At 41.8% G+C, this 23996-nt stretch overlaps 1 protein-coding gene across 1 annotated transcript; it reads left to right on the top strand.

Moving 5' to 3' along the window:
* Positions 1 to 10178: 10178 nt before the first annotated feature.
* On the top strand, positions 10179 to 23586 carry ptchd1 (patched domain containing 1). The gene is made up of 5 exons (XM_067578398.1): positions 10179 to 10631; positions 10938 to 11523; positions 14430 to 15144; positions 19493 to 20217; positions 21925 to 23586. Exons 2-5 carry the CDS (start codon positions 11110 to 11112, stop codon positions 23023 to 23025), a joined length of 2955 nt encoding a protein of 984 aa, XP_067434499.1. The 5' UTR covers positions 10179 to 10631; positions 10938 to 11109; the 3' UTR covers positions 23026 to 23586.
* Positions 23587 to 23996: the final 410 nt, after the last annotated feature.

Below are 23996 nucleotides of genomic sequence, written 5' to 3'. Positions count from 1 at the left end.
TGGAGGGTGCTGATGGATGGAGGACAAAGGACAAAGAGAGATATAAAGAGATTGGGATTGCATCTGAAAGCATGTCCATTTATCAATTTTTTCTTTGGACCTGCTATTACACACACACACATATCATATCTCATTCATTGATGTCAGCAGTTCCCATGGCAACTTATTCTGTGTTCCAACAGGAGGCTCTTGAACCTGACACTGTATGTGCGTGTGTGTGTGTGTGTGTCTTTTAGCTTGTCTTACATTACCAGGCAGGGGGTAACATTAATGACTTGTATCTGTGGCAACACCAGTGGCAGTCTCATCAATACACACCAATTAGACAAACAGTCCAGTGCCTGAGTCTATCATAGTGTCTGTGTGTGTGTGTGTGTGTGTGTGAGAGAGAGAGAGAGAGATGGATGATAATGAGTTAAGATCTTTTACATGATGTGTAAGCAGCATCATACAGCAGGCCCCCTGGCAACCATTCTTTCACTCAGACATTTATTATTAATAGCAGGTTCGACCACTGATAAGATAAAGACGAAACAACCGTTGTTTACTTCCTGCTTCTTGTTTGTTTTAAAAAATTACACTTAATTGTACTTAATTATAGTATAATTATATTTCCATATGCACTCATGATTAATGTACTTTAAGTGTGATGTGCCAACATTGTGCATAATGTATTAACTATATAATCAGTACATCTTAACATATGCTTAATTGCACTTACTGTGAGTGCACTTGACAATGCAATTTTGAGTTGTAATTAAGTGTAATTAAGTATTTTTTGTAGACTTGGTTTACTGTGTACCAAGTAGAAAATCAATATGTCAGAAATAGCACACTTTCAAGTACAATAAAAATAATTTTTTTACATCATTTAAGGATATTTAAATAACACATTTGGCATGAATTTGAGTAGATTCAAGCTTTACTTCCAGTATGTGTACATCTGATGTTTGGAGACCCTGCAGGCAGCCGTATGAGAATCAGTTCCTGCAGCTATCTCGATGCTCCGCGTTGTTACAGCAGTTAATAATGAGCAACCGCCTGACTTTGTGCCATTACATCATTGAATTGTGATAATTTTGCTTTAGTGGCCTGTGTAAAAATGACAACTAAGGCGATTAAACCCCTGATTTGTCTCCCGGATCTAGTCTCTGTTTAACATGGCCACACCAATCTGCACACAACTGATAAATCAAGTCACACAGAGGGGCAAATATTGACCCCGAAAATCGCTTAACAAAGAGTCGGAAGCGATTTGTGGCGCCGGGGAACTGGGATAATTTAGGTGTTCTTCTTTGAACTTAGATTTGTATCTTACCCTGCTTTAAAGAGTCCATGAAGTCAAAAAATTGTATGTCAAAATGTATTTTTATAAAATATTTTTCATTTATGATTACTTAAAAGATCTGAATAATCATATTACTTATCACTTTAAAGCTGTTAACTGATTTTTTCCGGCTGCTTGGGGGTTTTAGAACAAGCTGTAAACATAACATTGACAAATTATCGCTTTATAAAATTGTTACAGTGAACTTGTCAGCAAACAGTTGCCTATTTACTCCTGCATGCTTCAGGAGTAAATAGGCGCAAGGAGGAGCAACAGGAGCAAGATTAGTCTTTGTGGAAACCTGACAAATTCACTCTCCTTTCAGCTCTGTTTAACTGACAATATTATCTGGTTCTATACTTGCTAACTACGTCTGCAGTTGGCAGTTTGGTGCTGAGCAGGAAGCACATGGTGGGTTTAACTGCTAAAAAACAGCTACGAATGGAAATTGTTGATGAGAGCTGTGAGAGTGAATCAAAACAGTAAATTTCGGGCTATAAAACCAAAACAATGAGCTCAAAGATGCCAAAAAGGTGACCGTGTTGGTTTGGTGTTGGTTTGTCACTATGAACAATTATTTTCCAATCCATTGATAATATAAAAATATGGACTAGTGCAGCTTTAAGTTCTCATACAGCTTCTTCTTTTTTTTAGCAAGAGAAATTAAAAAGATACACACATTTGGCTGGATTTTAATATGAACCTCATACTACAGGTTGAGTTTGCTGAGGTATTTGAGAGATTAAGAACCCACACTTTACGACTGCTTTCCTGATGTTTGTGCAATATTTCCACATCATTTTATCACTTCAGACTACGATGTCCTGCTCGGCCTCTGGTGTTGATTTATCTTCAGCTTCTGCGATATTGAATTTGCAGAGTTTCTTATGTATTTTGGACTTTAGGATCTTGGGAACTGCGGTTGTGAACTGCATGACAAAGCACAGGTGTTCTCTGTTTGATGTCATTATGAGCTCTGGGACTCCCGTTTGTCAAACGTTTGCCCTGATGAAGGTCTGCTGACTGCTCGGATTTAATTATAAATATTTATAAATCTAATCTTTATCTCCATATCAACGTCAACATGAATTCTAACATAAAGCGTCAGCGTTTTGTCGACTCACCCTGCAATCATGGATGGGATGTAAAAAAATAATATAACCTGATTGTGGCCACTTGTTCTCATACTGTATAAAATGATGAGAGAGTTGTAGATACTTTGATACACCATAACCATCCTTAAGTATCTCTGCTTGTATTTGGCCATTATGAATTATGAGGACTACTTTATGGTTATATTGAATTTATAGGCTTGCAGCATTAATGTGGTGTATTAACCTGAGCATTTATTTCACTGGAGTAGCCAAAAACAGACATTCAAATCAATGAAAATGTACTATGTCACAATATTGTGTACAGTACAGCATATATCACTACTGTAATATATAATTGCATTGACTTGCCCACCCCTCACATTACGTAACCCCCACAGATCCACCAAACCAAGCGCCAAAAGGCCAGACAGTGTATTTGGATGCAGCAACATCAGCTCACAACACTGTATTTATTTCTGTTGTCAAAGGCTAAAACGCAGTCTGATGCCCAGACTTGTCTGTGGTGTCCTGCAAATTTTCCCTAAGTGGAGGTGACAGCAAAGGTGAAGGATCCTCAGCGGAAACATACTGAATCATTGTGGCTTTACGAATTGCTGTCAAAGAAAATCCCCAGCATACACAAACACTCACAGTCTCGCTTGGGGTTTAGAAAGTCATGCAGTTCTGTTTCTGTCCATTAGAGGGCAGGAAAAACATGCCTGGGGGGCCTTTTCTGTGGTGGTGTACAGATTACAGATGGGCCCGGTAATCACAAAGATTAAATTTAGCTTTCTGAGAGGTGAAAATGGCTCTTCTCAGATATCACACTCTGACCTTTTAGCAAATCTGGTTTTCCTCAGGCACTGCTGAAGTCATTTGGCCTCTCCCAGTTTTTTTTATCAAGCTTTGGGTTTTATCTTTTTCTCTGACTCCTTCTCCTGCGATTGTGTATGTGAAAGACAGTGTGTGTGATACGCTTTTTATCTGCATCTGTCTGCATTTGTCTTCTCTGTCTCTGGCGTGTAACTAATCAAATCTTTGAGTCTCTAAGAGGCCATGAAGATGACTTTACTGTATTCCTCCTCCCCTGCCCCTCCCAATGACCCACCTCTTACGTCACCGCCCCACCCCCCCCCCCCACCCCCCCACTTACAGCATCCTTCCTGGCCTCATGAGCTAATGTCCAAATGACATTTAGAAATTATGAACGCTGCTGACCACCGTGAAGATGCAGAAGATAGATGGGCATAAATAGCAGAAGGAAATAAAGATGGATAAATGAATAGATAGAAGTAGATGGCGATACAAAGGGTGGGAAGGGTGGAGCTGTGGACACTCAGACTATATATGAGTAAGGAGAGTCTGATGCCTTGACATTCTGGAAAGCAACTTGCAAAAACGTGCATAGAATAGGCACGAATAGGTATAATTGTTTTGGTAGATGTTCAGTCTCCTTTAAAGGACAGGTTTGTAATTTTTCAAGTAGGTCTTAAAACAATAGTCTGGAGCCCAAATGAAGATTGAAATAGGTTTTTCTTGCCATAATCGTTCCACCTGTTCATACTGACCATTAGAAGATCCCTTTATAATGCACTTACAATGTAAGTGATGGGGGACAAAATCCACAGTCCTCCTTCTGTGCAAAAATGTATTGAAAGTTTATCTGAAGCTGATATGAAGCCATCTAATGAGTCAAATCAAGTAGATATCTTTCAACGTTACAGTCTTTTTAGTTGCAAAGTCCCTCTTTTTGTTACTATACTTCCACCGCAGCTCAACAGGGAAACACTGTCTGAGGAAACACAAAGGGGGAATTTGATGCTAAAAAGACTGTAAATGTGGCAGATATCCACTTGATATGACTAACTCAGACTGCTGAAGACTCATATAAGCTTCAGATCATCAGCGTTTTTGCACAAAATGACTGTGTGGACACATGGTGGATTTTGGCTCCCATCACTTACATTGAAAGCATATTTGAAGGGGAACTTTTAATAGTCAGTATGTATAGGAGGAATGATTACAGAGAAGAAAACCTCTTTCACCGTTTAAATGGGCACCTGACTGTTGTTTAAGGTAGATTTGGAAAGCTGTGAACCTCCTTTAACTCCAACCATTTTGGTCCAAGTCATACTAAACCCTTTTTGGCAATGACTTCTACTGTAACACTGAACTAAACACTAAGTAAACTTTTCAAGTTTAGTGAGTCTTTAGTACATCCTGGAAAAAAAAAAACAGTTCAGACACTATCATAATTAAATATTTTCTTAAGCAGTAACCAAAGATGTGTCTGTTGCTCTTTCTTAAAACTGCTCTAAAAAATATTTTATATCAACAAGGGTGGAAATTACCATGTGGAAGGGGTCGCTCAAAGAGAGAATTCTTATGCAAATCTGCACATTTTACGCATTTTTCAGCTCGTTTTGATCTTATGACCCACTACATTATTGTTTTGGTTAACTCTCAACACTGTAATCAAGGTTGTTTTCAGCTACAGCAGGCAGCTGGTTTCAACAAACATGCTCTAAAAACCAACTTTACACAGAACTATTTAACATTTAGCAGCTAAAGAACCAGATATTTCCTTCAAGAGATGGTGGAGACCAAAACAGAGCTAAAAGAAGCGTTAATATTGGACTTACATTCATCTCAACTCTTAGCTAACAACAAGTTGACAACGTGATAGAACTCTTTGCTAACATGTTTACCACATCTACTTTATAAGGTGATAATATGTCAATGTTGTGTTACAGTTTGTTATGCAGTTCTGCCCACAAGTGGCCAAAAAAAGCAATCGATTAATGGATGTTTGGCTATAATCTCAACCAACACAAAAAACATGACAAAACCTGGACTCCATCCTACAATTAGACTGCTAATGCATTCATTTATATTATTTATCATTTAAAATTGCATTTTCTACTTGAACTTTATCCTTAAACATCAAGAACCATAATGGAAAGAAGCCTGTTTATAAAAGTTGTATACACCTACTAAACTAAGACTGGAAAAAGGGAACCATTGATATTGTAGGATGTAAAAAAAAGCACATAAATCAATTATATTTGGACCTTTTTTGAGAGCCGATATTTGGGTTAAATGCTTCTGTCTGAGAAATGATTGGCTTCTTAAATGAGCTCTATTGTAGCATTTACTCAAACTTTTGTAAAGATATTTAAGGGGGAGACAGTTTTAATGTGAGTAGTTAATTACTGTTATTGGCATCTTTAAAAGAAAACAACAAAAAAAACCTTTTACCATCTCTTAGCCATCTTCTGACTAACTCCGACCAGCACATTATGACTCTTCGGGGCTGGAGTGTAAAACTCCCTCTAATCAGGCAGGTTTGCTGCATTTGAACCGTCTCAGTCCGTGTAACACCTGCCCTCAGCAAATTTATGTCATTTAAATTACTGGAGCTGCCAATCAGCATCTCTTCTGAATGTTACTGAGGCAATTTAAAAGGTTTAAATCAGACATATTCAATTATAAACATCTGTGGATTATTTTTTCCCCCAACATCTGGAGTAGAACCCGAAGAAGTTGGCATGAAATTAAGTTTTAATTTCTCATCCTGGGCGAGGTTCCTTAGGATTTTTCTCAGTTTTCATATGCTGCATCCCAATCGGGCAACCATGGCTGCTCACCATAACTGGGGATAGATGGGTAAATAAATAATACAGAAGGAAGGGAAATAGAAATGAAAGGACAGACTCTTTATTAATGGATGGCCTCCACCAAAACAGATGGATTGGGGGATGGGAGGGGCGGAGTGGAAAAGGAGGGTGGGCAGGTTCGGAGGAGCCTTATTCACAAATATCTGCCCTCGACCATCACTGCGTCCATATAGCTGTCTTTAATAATGGAGGGAAGATGTCACGCAGATGGACAAACAGGAAAGCGAATGAAATGTGAATGGAAATATGGATTCACAGACTGACAGCCTGTTAAGTAATAAAAAGTGCTCTACTGCACATCGCCTATACTATTCCCCTCGTCTGTCCATTCTTATATGTGTGTGTGTGTGTGAATGTTAAAGTGTGTGTGTCTATTTGTTGGCCGCAGTTTTTAACCCCTGGAGTATTTTCCCTCGTCTCGCCCTCTTTCGACTGTGTAGGTGCAGAAAATAGCTCGGCAAAAATGGGCAAGCTTTCAAAGGACTCCATTTCTCATTCATTTTCTGCACCTTCTTCTGTCTTCCACATACACATACATGCGCACACACACACACACACACACACACTATTCTTATTTCTATAAATCATTTAGCGACACTAATTAGTACTTTTGTTATCAGAAACTGCCCCGAGCCCCCTATATCTTTGCAGTCTTTCATTTTGTATTCTGCTCTTCCTTCCTCCCCGGGGAGACACTTACTCATTCATTTCTTCAACGCTCTTCCCTCACTGGACTGGTAATGGGGATTAAAGGCTAATTGAGGTATAATTGAATAATGAATTAGAACATGCATACACACGACCATAAGCACATGCATGCAGATGTTTTTTTTTCAGTTTTTATGTATTTTTTTTTCTAGGAAATGTTGATCATCTGCATGTCGTTTATCTCACCACATTGATTCACCTACAGCTGCTTGTGTATGTTCACACCTCGTGGGTTGGGGTTGTTACTCCAGACCTTTCAAACAGTTATTATTAGAGCCGTATTTACTGTATTAGAGAGCAAGCAAGTATTAGCTTTACTTGTTTCCTTTCCATGTTTTGAGATCCTTGAATTGAATTGATTTGTTGATTCATTGAATTTCTTGTCTTACATTCTTCAGTCTTCCTGATTGCACTGTCAAATATACAATTGTTTCAGCTATAAATAATACTCTTTATATTTTTCCTGTTTATTTTTAGTTAACGCTTACTGTATCTGTTGAACTGACATGTACCAGAAAACCAAACCTTCTCTGCAGACCTTGGAGGGAAACAGAGACATGAGGATGTCTTGCCGTTTAACAGGATAATTAGATTATCTTTATTAAATTAATGTAATATACTAGCTAATTACCAATGGATAATAAAGATGTATGTGTGCACTGACTGAAACAAAATCAGATTTTGTCATATTTATAACAATTACGCTTATTGCTGCATGATAATTCCAATATCACTGCAATAAAATGATTTTAGTAATTTAGCTGATAATATATGGATGGGTGAAAAATAAATAATGGATGTTTGAAAATACAAAAGCCTAACTTATTAAAATCATAATGACCAAGAGTCTACAGCCAAGCTAGCAGCTCTGTGAGGCTATACTTAGTGCTTAGAACTAAATGCTAACACCAGTATGCTAAAATGCTCAATCATAATGCTAACACGCTGATGCTAATTACCATGATCACATTCGTAGTTTAGCTTTTCAGCATGCTAAACACTAAAATACAAAATTATCAAATGCACAAATTGATAATTTGTTTGGACAAATGAATAATTTGACCAGATGACGGTACTAGAAGAAAAGTTTAAGACATTTCACTTAAAACCACAAACGTCAACTTCATGGTGGCACTGGAGGAAAAGTCAGGTGATCACTGAAGTCATTAGGATTTATGCTCTGGAAACCGTGAATGTTTGTGGCAATCTAACAATGTTGAGATATTTGACAATATTACAAAATGTAAACTTTGACCCATCGATGGTGCTACATAAAAAAAATTAGTGGTTCACCAAAGTTTTTGAGATATTTCTAAGTGTTGGACTGATGGACGGGTCAGCAGCAGACTGATTTTGCCGTCCCCTAGAGCCGTAGCGTGTCTGAAAATACAAAAGTTTTTCTTTTCCATAAATCCAAACATATTGTCATTTGAAGGGAGCAAAAAAAAAAAGTAATTTTGTTCCTGTTTTTGATCCAAACAGCCTTGATTTATGATATCAGGGGAGAGGAGAGCCATTAGTGGTCTCATGCAAACAGAACAAAGGCTTTTTGGCTATTTGATTTCATGGATCTGGATAAAAAGACAGACAGAAAGGAAGAGTGTGATGTTCATCTGTCTGCACTCAATATTATCTCCACATCTCTTCCACTCCCTGTTCAGTGTGTGTGTCTCTTTTGCTTTTAATGCCACTGCATCAGACACCTCCACACCATAAGCAGATTGGGAGACAGCAGGTGTGTGTTTTGTGTGTGTGTGTGTGTGAAAGAGAGAGAGAGAGAGAAAGAGAGAGAGAGAGAGGGAGTGTGTGTAGTGTGGGTGCACCACTGTGTACGTGTGTGTGTTTATGTGTGTTTTGGGGGATGGGTGGCATCACCATCACCATGGGAACCAGAGCTTGTAAAAAAGAAAGTAATTTGTCTGGTTTCTGTGGCAACGTGCTACACAACAGTAAAACCCAGGAGCTGCTTCATGCATCTGCAAGGATACTTATATACACTGTATGTATATAATTAATGTGAGCAAAATCAAAAAGTTGCATCGGTCACATGACGTCACAGAATAAGACGTGGATTTTTATATGGCAAGAGGGAAACAGCTGGTCATAATAATCCTGACAACAGATTTTCATGTATCCACTCCCACTGGATATTATGTAAAATATTTATAATAATTCTAAAATCACTTCTCAGGTTTTTAAAGCATACGGATGGTGATTTTATATATTTTTTTCTTATTGTCAACAAATCTCATGTGCAGAACTATGAATGAATTGATGAATGAATTGATGAAACAATGAATTGATCTACTTACAAGAAACGTGTGTGTATCCAAAGCTTGATAGGATCTTATTCCTCTGTGCTGTAGACCTCCGTTCTTGTCCAAAAACTATTAAAGACATCTCAATGAGCCACACTGTTGCACTGGGGGACATGTTCCTTCACCAAGAAGATTACGGTCACAGTATTTTTTATTTGAAACGGCTCCAAAGACTAATAACAGCGATCACGTTTTCAGTCTTCGGAGAGTAGTTCTGTGTAAGGCAGACATCACTAGAGCTTTACTAGCTTGTTGTGCTACGTATCACAACCTCTCGAGTTTATACTGAAGTTATTTACAATGTACAATAAAGTCAACAGGTTGTGATATGTAGCACAACAAGCTAGCAAAGCTGTAAACGGAACCGCCTTCTGCACGTGCTCACGTGTTTACACAGAACTACTCTCCGGAGACTGAAAATGTGATCACTGTAATTAGTCTTTGGAGCCGTTTCAAATAAAAAAAATACTGTGACCGTAATGTTCTTGGTGAAGGAACATGTCCCTCAGTGCAGCAGTGTGGTTCATTGATGGGAATTTAATAGTTTTTGGACAACAACAGAGGTCTACAGCACAGATGAATGAGATATATCTGGCTTTGAATGCACACACACACACACACACACACACACACACACACACACACAATACTTGTAAGTAGATCAATTCATTGTTGTTTTGGCTCTGCCCATGAGATTTGTTGACATTAAAGACAAATACAGAAAATTGCCAGCCTTATTCTTTAAGTCAACCATATATCATAGAAAGGAAAAAAGTGCCATATAATCATTATTACAGACTACTGTTAAAGGAATATTACAGAGTAACTTAAAAACTCACCATTAATGTCTCTATACAATTTTAGTATATTACATTTCTAAGAATATCATTATCTCTCTCTCTCTGTCACACACAAGCTGCCACTCACTCGCTGTGGAATGACTGTGTTTGTTTCTCTGCATTGTAGCGGCGCGGAACCGGGAGAGGCGGGGCAGAAAAGGGGGCTCAGTGCGGGTCGTGAGGGCGGTGCAAAAGAGAAAAAAAAGGCAGAGAAAAGGAGAAAGAGAGAGAGAGAGAGAGAGAGAGAGAGAAACGGTCCCTGTACTGAAAGACTGTAATTAGTGACGTGCCTCCCAACAGGAGAGCAGTCAGTCGCTGAGAGAGCGGCCCGGTGGCAGATGATGAGGGGATCCGCCAAAACACCGGGGCGATGAGGAGAGGAGAGGACGGACGACAGAAAGCCTTCTGCCGCAGAGGAAACCCAGATTAGGCTGATTTGACAAACATCTCTACCGGCATCCCCGGTGCGTGCACACAGCGTCAACTATCCTGCGACTCCCACTTTCCAACCCACCCACCCACCCAACGACCACCGCTCAGGTTGTGTGGTGACTTGGTGATGTAGGGCGGAGCTGGACGCACGGACAACCGGCTGGATCTTGGTGTGAATGCGCTTTTAGATGATCACCGTGATCACCGAGTCGGTCTCCCCCCGTTCCCCTCTTTAGGTATGTACATACAGTTTCAGTTTAGTGCAACTACTGTGTGTCTTCTCTGCAACCTGTCCGAGTGCACAAACAGAACTACTGGCATCATTAGTCAGTTTTAGGGGGATGCTTAACAAGTCTAATGATGACACCACTTTGGTTCTGCGATTTTTCTGTTGCGCACAGAGCCATGCAGCTTGCAGAAGGCACTGAACGCAGCAGGGTTGTGGCTATTAAATGTAAAGTAGGCTATCAATATGCTTTCTAACTGCAGAGCGGAGAAATGCTGCCTCATTTATCAGCTTTCTGTCCTTTGCGCTATTCCAGTGGATGAGAGAACCCCAGGGAAAGGGGCGCCCCTGTGACCGGAGGAGGGTTGGATTCTCCCCCGGCTGGTGACCTCCTGCTCCGGGGGACAAAACCTCCCATCACCCGGCGTCACCTCTCCTCCCCCAAGTCTGAGAACGACGGCGCCCACCGATGCGTCCGGCAGCCCCTGATGCTCGGCAGTGCTCCGGGGCTTTCCGGTCGGTGGGAGAGGCTCGAGCCGCGGCCGCGCGCTAGGATGCTGCGCCAGGTGTTGCACGCGGGCCTGAGGACCTCCTTCCACGCGCTGGGCCGGTTCGTGGCGAGCCACCCGGTGTTCTTCGCCTCGGCGCCTGTGCTCCTCTCCATCCTGCTCGGGGCCAGCTTCAGTCGGTACCGCGTGGAGGAGGACGTGGAGAGCCTGCTCGCGCCCAAGCACAGCCTGGCCAAGATAGAGGGCAACTTGGTGGACAGCCTGTTCCCAGTGAACCGCTCCAAGCACGCGCTCTACTCTGACCTGCAGACGCCGGGTCGCTACGGGCGCGTAATCGTCACCACCCGAAAAGGGAGCGTGCTGGACCCGGTTCATCTGGACACCATACTGAAGGTATGCACGCCCGGCACGCGCACACACAACATACGGACACATTTCCAAACAATTTCTATCAAGTTAATGAGCCTCTAAGAGCAAATTAAGTAATAAATACAATGAAATACACGAAAAGTTCTCCAAGTGACATCAACAGATGTTTACAGTTAATCAAAAGTAAATTAAAGTAAATGAGTGAGTTAAAAAAATACCTACATAACCTATATGAGAGACACCAGGACAGATAATTATTGACTTGAACATTGTAGAAGACTCTCCTGTAAGCTTTACTTCATTTATGAATGAATGAAGGCCAAATTATGTCATGTACGTGTGATGTACATTTTGTGAGCCTATAAGGTGTTTCTAGGTCATAGTTATTGGGATTTACATGAGCCTTGTGTTTATATAGTTACCTACTGTAGATCTATGAAGAGTAATGTAAAAGCTTTGATTTAAACTATATAAGAGAGAACTACAGCTTTCGTTGTGGCGCCAAATATCTGTGTTGAGGGGCCAGATTTGGCTCACGGGCCGCTATTTGCGTACCTCTGTCCTATGGGATAACACAGACTAAAAGACTAAAAGACTCTCGTACACTGCAGCTTCAGTGCCCTTTACCTTTGCAATGCATCTTCAGAATCCACCTTTAAAAACAAATCAATTTCCTAGTTTCAGAAACACACACACACACACACACACAGAGGTCAATAACTGGAGGCCAGTGCACATACGCAGCCTGTCTTCCTCCCCTTTTCTCAATGATTGATAGTCATTTAGTGGAACAACATAGTCCCATTTCAAATAACCCTCACGACCCCTGTAGTTATGAAGCAGAGCATCTTAATTACAAAGTGGAGTCATCTGGAGCTTGGAGGCCTTTGTCTCTAAGTTGGTTATTCCTAAATGGATTTATAAGTATTAGACACCCCTGGAGCAATTAGCCAAATGATTTCATGAAGTTATGGTTGTAATCATAGTGCGCTGGCCAATAAGCCTAAGATCCCCATCGTGCCGGCTGTGCATGCACATGTTTGTATATGCCCTGTCCACATATGTTTCTGTGTGTGTATTACTATGTCAAAGACGGTTATTGTGACCCATTTTGCTTATACCTAGAACACAGTACTGGTCCGTAGAGGACTGCCACAGTTAGAGACAGGCTAGTTTAGGGCTGCGCATCATTTACTGCTAAAGGGCTGTGAGAGAGAAACAGGTTAGTGCATGCATAAAATATACTGCTGTGAAAGGCACTGTTACATAATGTTACACTGCTAAATATCATCTATAATTTTCCTTTTTTCTTGTGTCTCCACTTGCTCCCAGCTTGTTTTGTTTACCTCTACTTTAGTTTTTAAGGTCCTACATTTCTCACAATGTCTTTCATCAACCCTCCTGAAAACGGATGTGAACATGTAGCATGCAGTTGGCTGTGTGTCAATGGAGGAAGTCATATTAGTCATAGCCAGAATGAGAATTAAACACGTTTCAACTTGCAAAAAGAGTAAAATCTGTGAGTCACATCCATTGACTGCATTGCATCCTAGACTATTTATGTTTCTGTTGGTGAAGAAATCAGTAACTCTGCCAGATAAAACGGTGAATATCAGTGCAAAGTAGTAAACTCTACAGATGGTCTTTGATTATATTTGATTATTTTTGAAGTGAAAATACCATCTGAGGTTGGCCTCAGGTGTTTCAAAGAGCTGATGTTCTTGGCCCGATGAGACCCCTTTGCAGTAGCTGGCAATGTCACATTGGAGCCAGTTATCCACAAGAACAGGAAACCGCTGCCAAACAACAACAGGGGCTCAGAAATGCAAGACGTTAAATGTTAAATTAAAAGCTATGACGCACAGATTCAGAGCTTTTAAAACTGAGACAAAAACAGGTTTGTTTACATCAATAATATACAGAAATGAAACAGAAGTGGTCTTTATTTTCAGTTATAATCAGCTGACAAACACCAGAAGGTTTATATATTTAATATAAAGTCAATATGTAATTTATATGGTGAAATAGTTACTGATTATTGGGCCATTAAGTCAAATCAATGATCTGAGGTACTGTGGTCTAGGGCAGACTAGCCTCCAACTAACAATTACATTCATAATTGATTAATCTGTTGATTATGTCAGAAAATAGCGCAAAATGTTGATCACTGAGGTGGCGTCCTTAAATGTTTTGTTTTGTCCCGTCCAGCAGTCCACAAGCTAAAGATATTCAGTTAACTATCATAGAAACCAGAAAATATTCACATCTGAGAAGCTCGAATCAGACAATTTGGATATTTTTTCTTAAAAAATGACTCAAAACGATTGATTGATTATCAGAATAGCGACAAATAGTGACAAAAAATAATTTTACAAATGCATTGATCAATCTCACAACCAGCCAGTGCAATGAAGAGACTTTCAAATCCATTTTCAAGAGACACTTACACACACACACACACGCACACACACACACACCCTCACACCCTCCCTCTCTTAAGTCAATGCACCACTCTGAGATGGGAGACAGCTCTGCCCATGTACGTTGTGGCAGAGACTGGCATCAGGCCTGTTGCTAAGTAACCGGCTCTGTAGATGCTGGCACTGTTGTCCTCTTGCCATAGAAACGGAGGAGGATTCTGAGACCACTTTTGTCGAGTAAGACATACACACACACACACACACGCGCACACTCCCCCACACGCTTCTCTGTCTTATTCACACAAACAAACAGCTATAAAGTGGAGGCACACAAAGTAGCCCAATGAGCCTCACACACTCTGTTTTGCTGTGCGGCACAGCGAGGAACTTTGATGGAACTTTTATTGCTCTTGCCACAGTTTCTTCTGGAAAACTGGGCCACTGGGAAGCTGACTTAATACACTTCTCTCTTTGTGTGTGTGTGTGTGTGTGTGTTTTGTCTGCACGTAGCTCCACAGGCGGATATACCAGATGCAGGTGACAGTCCCGGCGACAGGCTTTAACAGCTTCAACTACTCCTTCTCCTACCTCTGTCTCCCCGATGACAAGAACGTCTGCATCATTGATGACATCATCCGTGCCATGGAGGAGATCCAGTCGGCTCGCACCTCCAACCGCTCCGTCCCAGTCCTGCGGTACCCGATCACGCAACTGGCAGATGGGCGGCAGGCATACATCGGCCACCAGCTGGGCGGCGTGCAGGGCTGGGGTCCCAGCGGGGCGGTGCGTGGTCCGGGGACAGGAGCCAGGGGAGAAGGTGTACGTTCTGCCAGGGCGTTGCAGCTCACCTACTACCTCCAAGCCCGTGGTAGCCTGATGGACCGGGTGGCCAGCCAATGGGAAAAGGCCTTTTGTGCTGAGTTACAACACTTTGCAGCGTTGCACCCTAAGCTGGGGCTGTACCCCTCCGCGTCCTCTTCTTTGAGGACGGACTTCCAGTTCTCGTCAGTTCTGGCACGCCGCCCACTGTTGGCCAGCTTGGGGGTGTGTGGTGTGCTGGCTGTCCTCTGCTGCTCTATGAGGGACTGTGTGAGGTCTAAGCCATGGTTAGGACTGCTGGCTTTGCTGTCAATCACACTGTCGGGTCTCACTGCTGCTGGGATCCTCAACCTGACCGGAGCCACCTACAACTCCACATACCTGGGCATCCCTTTCGTCATGCTTGGTAGGTTTATTTTATCAGTCTGTTTATGCTCATGCCTTCGTCCTCATATTTGTCTGGAACTGGTGTTTTCAGAAAAGTTCGGAACATTTTTGGAAGCACACTTTTTGAGTAAGTTATACTGTAGTGTTGTCAAGCACAGTGCAGCCTTGGAAACAACAGTGATGGGTAAAAGCAGAGAAATCAAAGACGAGTGAAGCTAATGCACTGCAGGAGGGAGCCACGGTGAACACTGCCATTGCTTTTATATTGCAGAATGCCCGTGTTCACCGTCTGCTTTTTCACTACTTGTGATGGGTTTTGCAGTTGCCAGCCTCAGGCTGAATGCCATTTCAAAGTAGACGGATCACCAAAACGACTGACAAGTGCTGGGGCGTGAACTTAGCTTACTGAGGGGTAGGATGAAGGCTTAAACAACACATTTTCTGGCTGGGGGCAAGAATTAAAACTAAAGCCTCTGATAAAGTAAGTTGGGCGTAGTGTTAGGATTCTTGAAATGGAGTCTGGAACAAATCAGAGCTGGTGCCCAAGGATTTCATATGATTTTAGAATGATAAGTATCCAAGCTGAGTTCTTGACCATTTAAATAAAAGGATACTCTCAAGGGGTCAGCTTGCTTCGAAATGATTGGGGGGGGGCCTGCGTCAGACATTTTTTGTAACTCTCTAAAACTGACAATCACAAAGCAATTGGCCAGGTGTGGAGGTGAGAAAATATTCAGGGTCTCAACTTCATGCTTTTTGCATAAATGAGTGCAACACTATGAATGCCTCCTAGAAAAAACTGTCCCAAAGCGTGAACCAGTATTCACCCATTTTCATGATTATTGTGTTGCCTTTAGACGTGATTGTATGAACTAGTTAGTTTCAAGCATACCCCGACCTTTACATGATTTCCTAAAATGACAAAAAACAAACCCAAAAAACAACAATAAGATATTTGTTGACAACTTCAATACTTAAACCATCCGTCCATCCACTTTTCAAACGACTTATACCATAAAGGGTTGTAATCTATGGCTGAGTCCTGGATTTCTCCATCATTGCAGACTTTATGGGCTCTTTTCTGAGAAGTCTGCAGTACAAGCTCCTGTCAAAATCCACTATTCATCACAGCCCCAGTGCATTTTCAGCAGATTTCCAGAGACTCCGTACCTGGGGCAGACCTCACCAGACTTTGTTTAGTAGAAGAATTTGTAGCGACATCGCAGACGTGACTTGATGAACACAACAAAATGTATGACTGAAGTCCATGAGGGCTCAGTCCCAGTTGGGAATAAACTTTGTTTCTGAGGAATTTCAGTCAAGTCTTCTTACACGTCTTTTTGTTTATATAGTTATATGTTGATGAGTGAAAAATCTATCAGCAGCTTAACAAACCATCTCTGCTGTTGAAGCTACAGTGACAGTTTCAGCAGTTTAATGCGATTGCCTCATTATGCAGCAGCTTGCATGTAGAATAGGGATGATAAAATCAGTGTCAGAGCATTTGTGTGTTTTATTCAGTATTAAGATGAAGACCACAAAGATAAAATGTACAGTAAGATACAGCAAATGAAAAATGAACAAACTAGGAACAAAATGAAAATGCACAGCGTATATGTGAAGGCGTACAGGTAGTTTATCTTGTCTGCGTGCGCGCTGGATACTGCGGGGTGTACTGTACGTAACCAGTCATGCACGCATATATAGCCTATACCATACTCTGTAATGTGGAGGAGGAAAGGCTGCTGTTAGGCTTAAAATAACAGCTGAGAGAATAGAAGAGACGGGGGAATAGAGACAGAGAGGGGGTTCTAAGAAATATCACTCCAAATGGGGGTTGAGATAAGGATTCTCTTAGCAGAAAATGAAGTTAAACTGTAGTTAGAAGGAAGGAAGGCAGGAGGTTTTGTCAGGATATAAGTGGGCAGATTAAAAAAAAAAAAAAAAAAAAAAGGTGGGAGGACGTGTGAGGAGAGAAAAAATTATGTGGCTACACAGTACGGAGGGAGATAGCATGGGTGTGTGTGTGTGTGTGTTGGAGGGGGAAGCATATTTCTATCAGAGCTAAGAAGCTGTGTAACATCGGGCTTCACTAAAGACAAGCGATGTATTGATGGTGGAAATTGTTGCCTGATGGGGGGTGTTTTTTTGTACAAAAGGAGTAAATTAATACTGAAAATATTTTAGTTTGTTTTCTGGGTTATGGGACGAAATTTAAATATATTTCAGTCATCTGTGAATTAATTTACTTACAACAATGTCCCTTTTAAAAACATTTAAATCGATAAGATCCAAGAGTTTTTAAGGCTGTGATGCTTTTTAAGAATTGATCAAAATGTGTCAGTAGCATTGAGTATGAAGTACAGAAGCTTAGTCTGGTCGACTCATTTAAATAATATTTTTACTCATTTTAGCCATTTTTTGAGGTCAAGTTTCTTTATTTTTTGTTTTTATTTTTATTTTATTAATAACTAGCCCAGAGCTGAAACAATTCATCACTCAGTCGACTGTAATGAAATTAACTGGCAACTATTAAATAGCTGAATAATCGTTTTAGTCAAATTTCCAGTGAAAATGCCAAAATTTCACTGTCAAATGTGACTATTTGATGCTTTTGTTCGTAATATATGAGAATAAATGGAATATTTTGGGTTTTGGACTTTTGGGAGAATAAAACAACACTTTGGTTTTTGGAAAATTGTGACGGCATTTTTCACTTTTTCCTGACATTTTATACAGTAAAAGATTAATCGATTAATCAACAAAGCACCCTAAACTAGAACTAGTGTTTACATGTCTGGATGTGTGCGTGAATCCGAGCACAGTATGATTAAACTGAGAATTTTCAGTATGTGAAATCCACTTTATGACACAACAGTAAAATCGAGGGACTGTGATGATCCTGGCTAAGGACACATCCATACCTCATGTATATTTCCTCATATCTTAGTGCCCGAATGTGTGTGTGTTTGTGTGTCCGTGAGTGCACATCCAGGCTCCGGTTAATGTCTAAATCCTTGGGCAAGTGCTGTGTCCTGCCTCTCTTTCTACTCTCATCTTCTCTCTCTGCAGCATTAACCTCTCCACCTCTTTCCCTGTCATTCACTCTCTAATTCTCTCTCTGTCAAATATGCACACACACACACACACACACACACACGCACACGCTACAGATCAACAGACTTTCTCAGTAGCACCCACGCCTGGAGTGTCGGTGCGTTATGCCTTTGCTGAGGTGTTAAGTGTTTCGCCATGCTGAGGTCACTGGAGAGAGAGGGCGGTGGGGTGCTGGTGGGGTGAGGAGGAAATTCTTGTGTCACTGGTGACTCACTGGTGCCATGGCAACCACGGAAGAGAAAACCATTAAAAACCATCTGCTGCATGTACATAAACATGTAGGTGCATGCATACTGTATGAGACTGGACATGCACATGAAGGTGGTGCACTCAGTCACCTCAAATGGACATAGATGTGTATTATTGAATACATGCACATCAACAAAAAATGTATTGTAACCTTATTTTTTACGTTATACCTGCTTTGAAGCTATACATCTATTTAGTTAAGATGCTTTATTGTTATGCATCTGCTGGATTATTCTAACTAACTTGTTCTATTCTCAGTTTTTTTAAAATAAGTTTTAATTAGTTATTTTCTGTCTTGAGATCTGTATAAGTTGTACTCTCTCTGGATGCAGTGCAATCCAGTTTCTCAACTAGAATTGTTATAGTTAAAAGAAAACCGTATGTCCATGGTGTCTTAAATCTGTCATCTCACATATTTCATGTTCACTCAGGACTGAGATGGAACATTATGCAGAGACGGACTGTTCAACAGCAGGCAGGCTGAATTATTACATTTCTTTGTGCAACATGCTGATTCCTCAAAACGAATAAAGTGAAGCCTCCAGGGTACAATCAAAGAATCCTAAGAAAAAGGAAACAGAGGGGGGGCTGAAAACTTGAAAGTTTTATGGTACAGTGACTTTAAAGGAATTTTGTTTTAGAGGAACCACTTGGATAAGCCAATGGATGACTTCTGGAGTCTCTGTGTGCCGTTTGGATACGTTGAGCAATGAGATTAGCCTAATTTAGCTAGAGCAGCCACTCTAACAAAACTTAATTTTGTGATTTAAGCATTTATAATTTTGCTTAAGTCACTGCTAAAATAAAATTATCTGCACCATGTGGTTTCTATTTATATGCACCCACCAGCACACTGAACAGCCCTTCAGCCTTAGACATAAAAAAAAGTTATTCTTGAGTTTGTCTGATAGCACAAATCTCTTACAATCAGTCTAGATCTTCAAGGTTTCATTTACAATCTACTGTGAAATAAACCCTCCATATCTATTTCTGTCTACCAGGTCACGGGCTCTTCGGCTCGTTTGAGATGCTGTCGTCATGGAGGCGAACACGGGAGGACCAGCACGTGAAGGAGCGAGTGGCGAGCGTTTTCGAGGACGTCATGCTGAGATTCTCCGGTTCCACCATGCTCCACCTGATGACCCTGGGCCTGGCCGCCTCGCCGCTCACAAACATGGAGGCTGTCCGACTCTTCTGTCGCACCGCCGCTTTGGCGGTCACCATCAGCTACGTTTACATGCTGTCCTTCTACAGTTCCTGTCTGGTGTTCACCGGATACTTAGAGACTGGATACAGACACGGCTGCTTTTGCCGGCGAGTTCCCAAACCGGACCGGCTGGACTCTAAACCGGCCTGGTACAGGTGTCTCATGTATACACGTTACCAGGACGAGACACAAACAACCAACACGTCGCACACTGTTGGTCACAGTCACGCTCACACGCCGAACCCTAGCCTAACTCACACGCATACGCACACGCACCCACATACAGCAAACAACCCTGCAGCGCATGCGCACGCACATGTGGCTAACTCCACGCACTCACATCCACACCCTCTTCCGCATCCGACGCCTACCACGGACCCTCATCCTCAGGACTCTCACCTGCTGCTGGGGTGTGTGAGACGTTGCTATGGAGACTGGATCACTAACACCTATGTCAAACCCTTTGTGGTTCTGTTGTATCTGGTTTACATCTCCTTTGGATTGATGGGATTCCTGCAGGTGAGGCACACACACACCATTGACTATATATAAATATGGACGTCATGACAGCTTCCCAAAAGTGAAGCCAAAACATCTCCATTGCCCCCTGGTGGCTGGCCGCAATATAGGTCATAAATCCCGCCCCCTCCGTGTTAGCGGATGGGACATGAGCCAAACTAAAAAATCATTTTACTAAAAAGTCATTTTAGGTGGTTCTTATCACGCTTTTGTTTGTTCAAGTGCTCATTTTTCTAAAAATTTTTAATGATTTATTTGACGATATAAAAAGGGGGTGTGATGTCATGATTGACAGCTGTGACAGCTGCTCTCAAACTTCCGTCAGGTGGCGGGACGGCTGAGAGGGTGTGTTACACAAGCAAGATGGGAGCAGCTCCAAGGAAGGAGATATTAAGGCTTCACTTTTGCATAGCTGCAAGGAAGTGGAGACATGTCATCCATATTTATATACAGACATTTACAGACACACACACACACACACACCACAACAATGATGACTAGAGGGTATGCATGCAATGTCACGTGGTCAGCATCTGTCATCACGCATTCACATGAAGAACAAAAACAAAAAAAAAAAAGTAAAACACTGTTGAAATGTTAAAAGTCGTTATGCAATCACTGCAATTACACACACTGCCGACGGCTAAACAGAAGAGAAGCTACATGAAGCGATACTTTCTGAAGCCTCTGGGAATATCCGCTTCATCTCTCTCATGCTCTGCAGCCGAAACTCATGTGACTGTTTAATTAAATGACGTGTGTGTTTGCATGATCAGTCAATAGAAACAATGATTTATGTAGTGTTTTTTTTTAAAAAAAAGTAATTATTCTGGCATTTATTATTATTCTAATGCCACTGCCTCCACCTTGTTTAGTACAGTATTATGCTTCCAGATGACAAACTGCAGCATTGCTTCATTGCGGATTGTTTATTAGTGCTATACTCAATATTTAATTATTATCCACTTTGGATCTGTGACATCATATCCTTTTTTGAGGCGATTTGGTTGGACAATAGACTATTGTGACCATATTTTAAGGGGCTGTGTAACATTAACTAATAAATCCCACAATTTATCTGAATGAAACATGTATGAATCTGCAGAAATTCATCAGATTAAAGCTGCATGTCTATGAATATAAACTATCTAAGACACTTATATTTTACACAAAAACTGCATTAATTGTAGCATTTGGAAATATAATTTGTGAAATAACCATTAGACTGTATGTAATATAGATGCAGACTCACTGATTGACAGATGATTATGTGTATAATAGCTCCTGCAGTTAAAAAGGGTGAATAAGTATATATTATATATTGTCCCTATTTTCTTTCACTGCTGTCTTTCACTTCAATTTTTTTTTATTTTAGCTACATATTTGTGTCATGAAACTCAATTTCTGTCCACATTTCCACTGAGAAAACCACTGAATATCTGGTACATCGTACAGATTGTTGTTGATTCTGATATTTTCCAATAGTTTTTAAGATACTTGTTTGTTTTCCTTTCAGTAATGCAGTTGTTCTTATTCATAGCTGCACAGGGGCAAGTTTACTTGGTCACTAAGTGATGTGTGGGCTGGTATTATTTGTAAAAGAGATGCAAGTGCACAGCCTCTATATCATTCAGTTGTCTTTACATTACAGACATACACACAAACGCACAGTTTAATCTTTAACAAATATCATTCTTTTGTTGACAGGTGACCCAGGGTTCTGACCCCAGTGCACTGGTTGCCATGGATACAGCGACGGTATTATACACCCGTGCCCAGCAGCGTTACTTCAGCTCATACTCTCCTGTCATTGGATTCTACATTTATGAAAGTGCCCCCTACTGGAATGCCTCAGTACAGCGGGACCTGCTGGAATACGCTAAAGGCTTCCAGCGAATCAGCTGGCTGGAAGCTTACCTGAACTACCTATCAGAACACAACCAGTCCACCAGCCAGCCGCGGGAAAACTTCACCCGCACGCTCCGCCACTCCTTCCTCCGCGAGCCGCAGTTTGCCCACTTCGCGGATGACATCATATTTGCAGAACGTGGCCAGGGTGAGGAGCCCGACGTGGCGGCGTCCCGCATCTTCCTGGTCGCCAAGACGACGGAGAACAAACGCGAGGAGATGTCAGTGCTGCTGGACACGCTGCGACGCCTGTCGCTGACTTCACGAGTCCGCTTCTTAATCTTCAACCCCTCTTTTGTCTACCTGGACCGCTACGCCGCAGCGGTCAGCTCCCCGCTCAGACACTCACTGCTGGCGGTGCTCTTCCTGTTGGGTCTGTCCTCTCTGGCCGTCGTGGAGCCGCTGGTCTCTGTGTGGCTGGGCCTCACCCTGCTGTCTGTCCAGTTCGGGGTGCTGGGTTTCATGACTTTATGGGGCGTGGAGCTGGACTGCATGTCTGTTTTATGTCTTATCTCGGCCCTGGGACACTCGGCGGACTGCAGCGGCCCCCTCCTCTGCGGCTTCGCGTCAGGCCGGGGCGAAAGCAGGACTCGCTGGGTGAGAGTGGCGCTGGAGAGACACGGGGTGCCCTCTCTACAGACGCTCATCTGCTACAGCGCCGCTCTGGTGCCTGTGGGCTCTGTACGCTCCAACCTCACACGCACACTCTTTCGCTGCCTCACCCTCACGGCTGGCTGCTCGGCCCTGCACACGCTGGCGTTCCTGCCCACCCTCCTCACCTTCCTGCCCCCCTCGAAGAGCCGGGGTCACCGGCCCGGAGGAGAGGGGCAGAGGCAGGAGGTGGAGTGCGTGGAGATGAATGACAGCACTCGGGTGGTTGACCAGATCACTACTGTCTGAGTATGGGGTGATGTTGTTTGTTCGGCCCTTTGGTTACCATGGTGACCACCGGCTAGGAATTGGCTCATTGTAGTCTGAGCAGCCACTGTGCATGCTGCAGACAAGGATGCTGATACTTGCGAAGAGAGGGGGAAAAAAAGAGAGTGTAACAGAGAGAAGAATAGCAAGAAAAATAGAGGGGGAAGGTCAAGAGAAAACATTTAAACAAGTAAACAGAGAGTGGGAAGCTAGTAAAGACAAGGAGAAAGAAAGATGGATATCCAGTGTAGTGTATCCATGGTTACCTGCTTGTTGCTAGTGCTGTGTGGCATGTGAATGAGCTCTTTACCAAACAGCCAACTAGGAGTGGAGGATCAGCTGAGGTCAGGCCTGACTGTGACGTTATTAGAGAGGAGCGCCACACTTTTCACATCTCCAAAATTTGCTTTAGATCTGATCACATTGTTTGGCTACTGCTATCTGTTTGCCATATCAAGTTGCACAACTACAGCTACAATGACATGAGGCAATCATCTGTATGACTCAAGTATTTCTACTTTAATGCTGGACAAATAAAGTCAAATTAAGAAAACATGGTCTTAAGTGGTTTTGGCTTTGATGCAGATACTACATTTTTTTATATAGTAATGGGGGAAATGATTATTTTCTCTATTATTTGATCGATTGTTTCATCTGTAAAATGTCTGAAAATAGTGAAAAACATCCATAATAATTGAAAGATAATTGGTGTACTATCCTGCACGGTAAAGAAAAGCATTACATCCTCACATTGGAGAAGTCAAAGCTAGCAATTGTTTAGCATTTTTGCTTAAAAAATGACTAAAACAGATTATTTTAATATTAAAATAGTTGGCAGTACATTTTCTGTGGAACAACTAACTGAGTAATTGACTAATGCAGCTCTACTTGTGTCTGTAACTCAAATATCATCAAGTCAAAACTGTCAAAAGGTGTCAAATGGATTTTTAATG

The sequence above is a fragment of the Thunnus thynnus genome, chromosome 21, assembly GCF_963924715.1.
Source record: "Thunnus thynnus chromosome 21, fThuThy2.1, whole genome shotgun sequence".
Taxonomy (NCBI): domain Eukaryota; kingdom Metazoa; phylum Chordata; class Actinopteri; order Scombriformes; family Scombridae; genus Thunnus; species Thunnus thynnus.
The sequence above is the reverse complement of the archived record's forward strand: the minus strand, read 5'-3'. Positions and strand labels throughout refer to the sequence as shown.

Bases quoted from the DNA above. Each gene is read 5' to 3' on its own strand.
- ptchd1 (XM_067578398.1), top strand. From the start codon at position 11,110: ATGCTCGGCAGTGCTCCGGGGCTTTCCGGTCGGTGGGAGAGGCTCGAG. The intron at 11,524-14,429 runs GTATGCACGCCC...GTCTGCACGTAG, and splicing joins ATCTGGACACCATACTGAAG to CTCCACAGGCGGATATACCA. The intron at 20,218-21,924 runs GTGAGGCACACA...TTTTGTTGACAG, and splicing joins GATTGATGGGATTCCTGCAG to GTGACCCAGGGTTCTGACCC.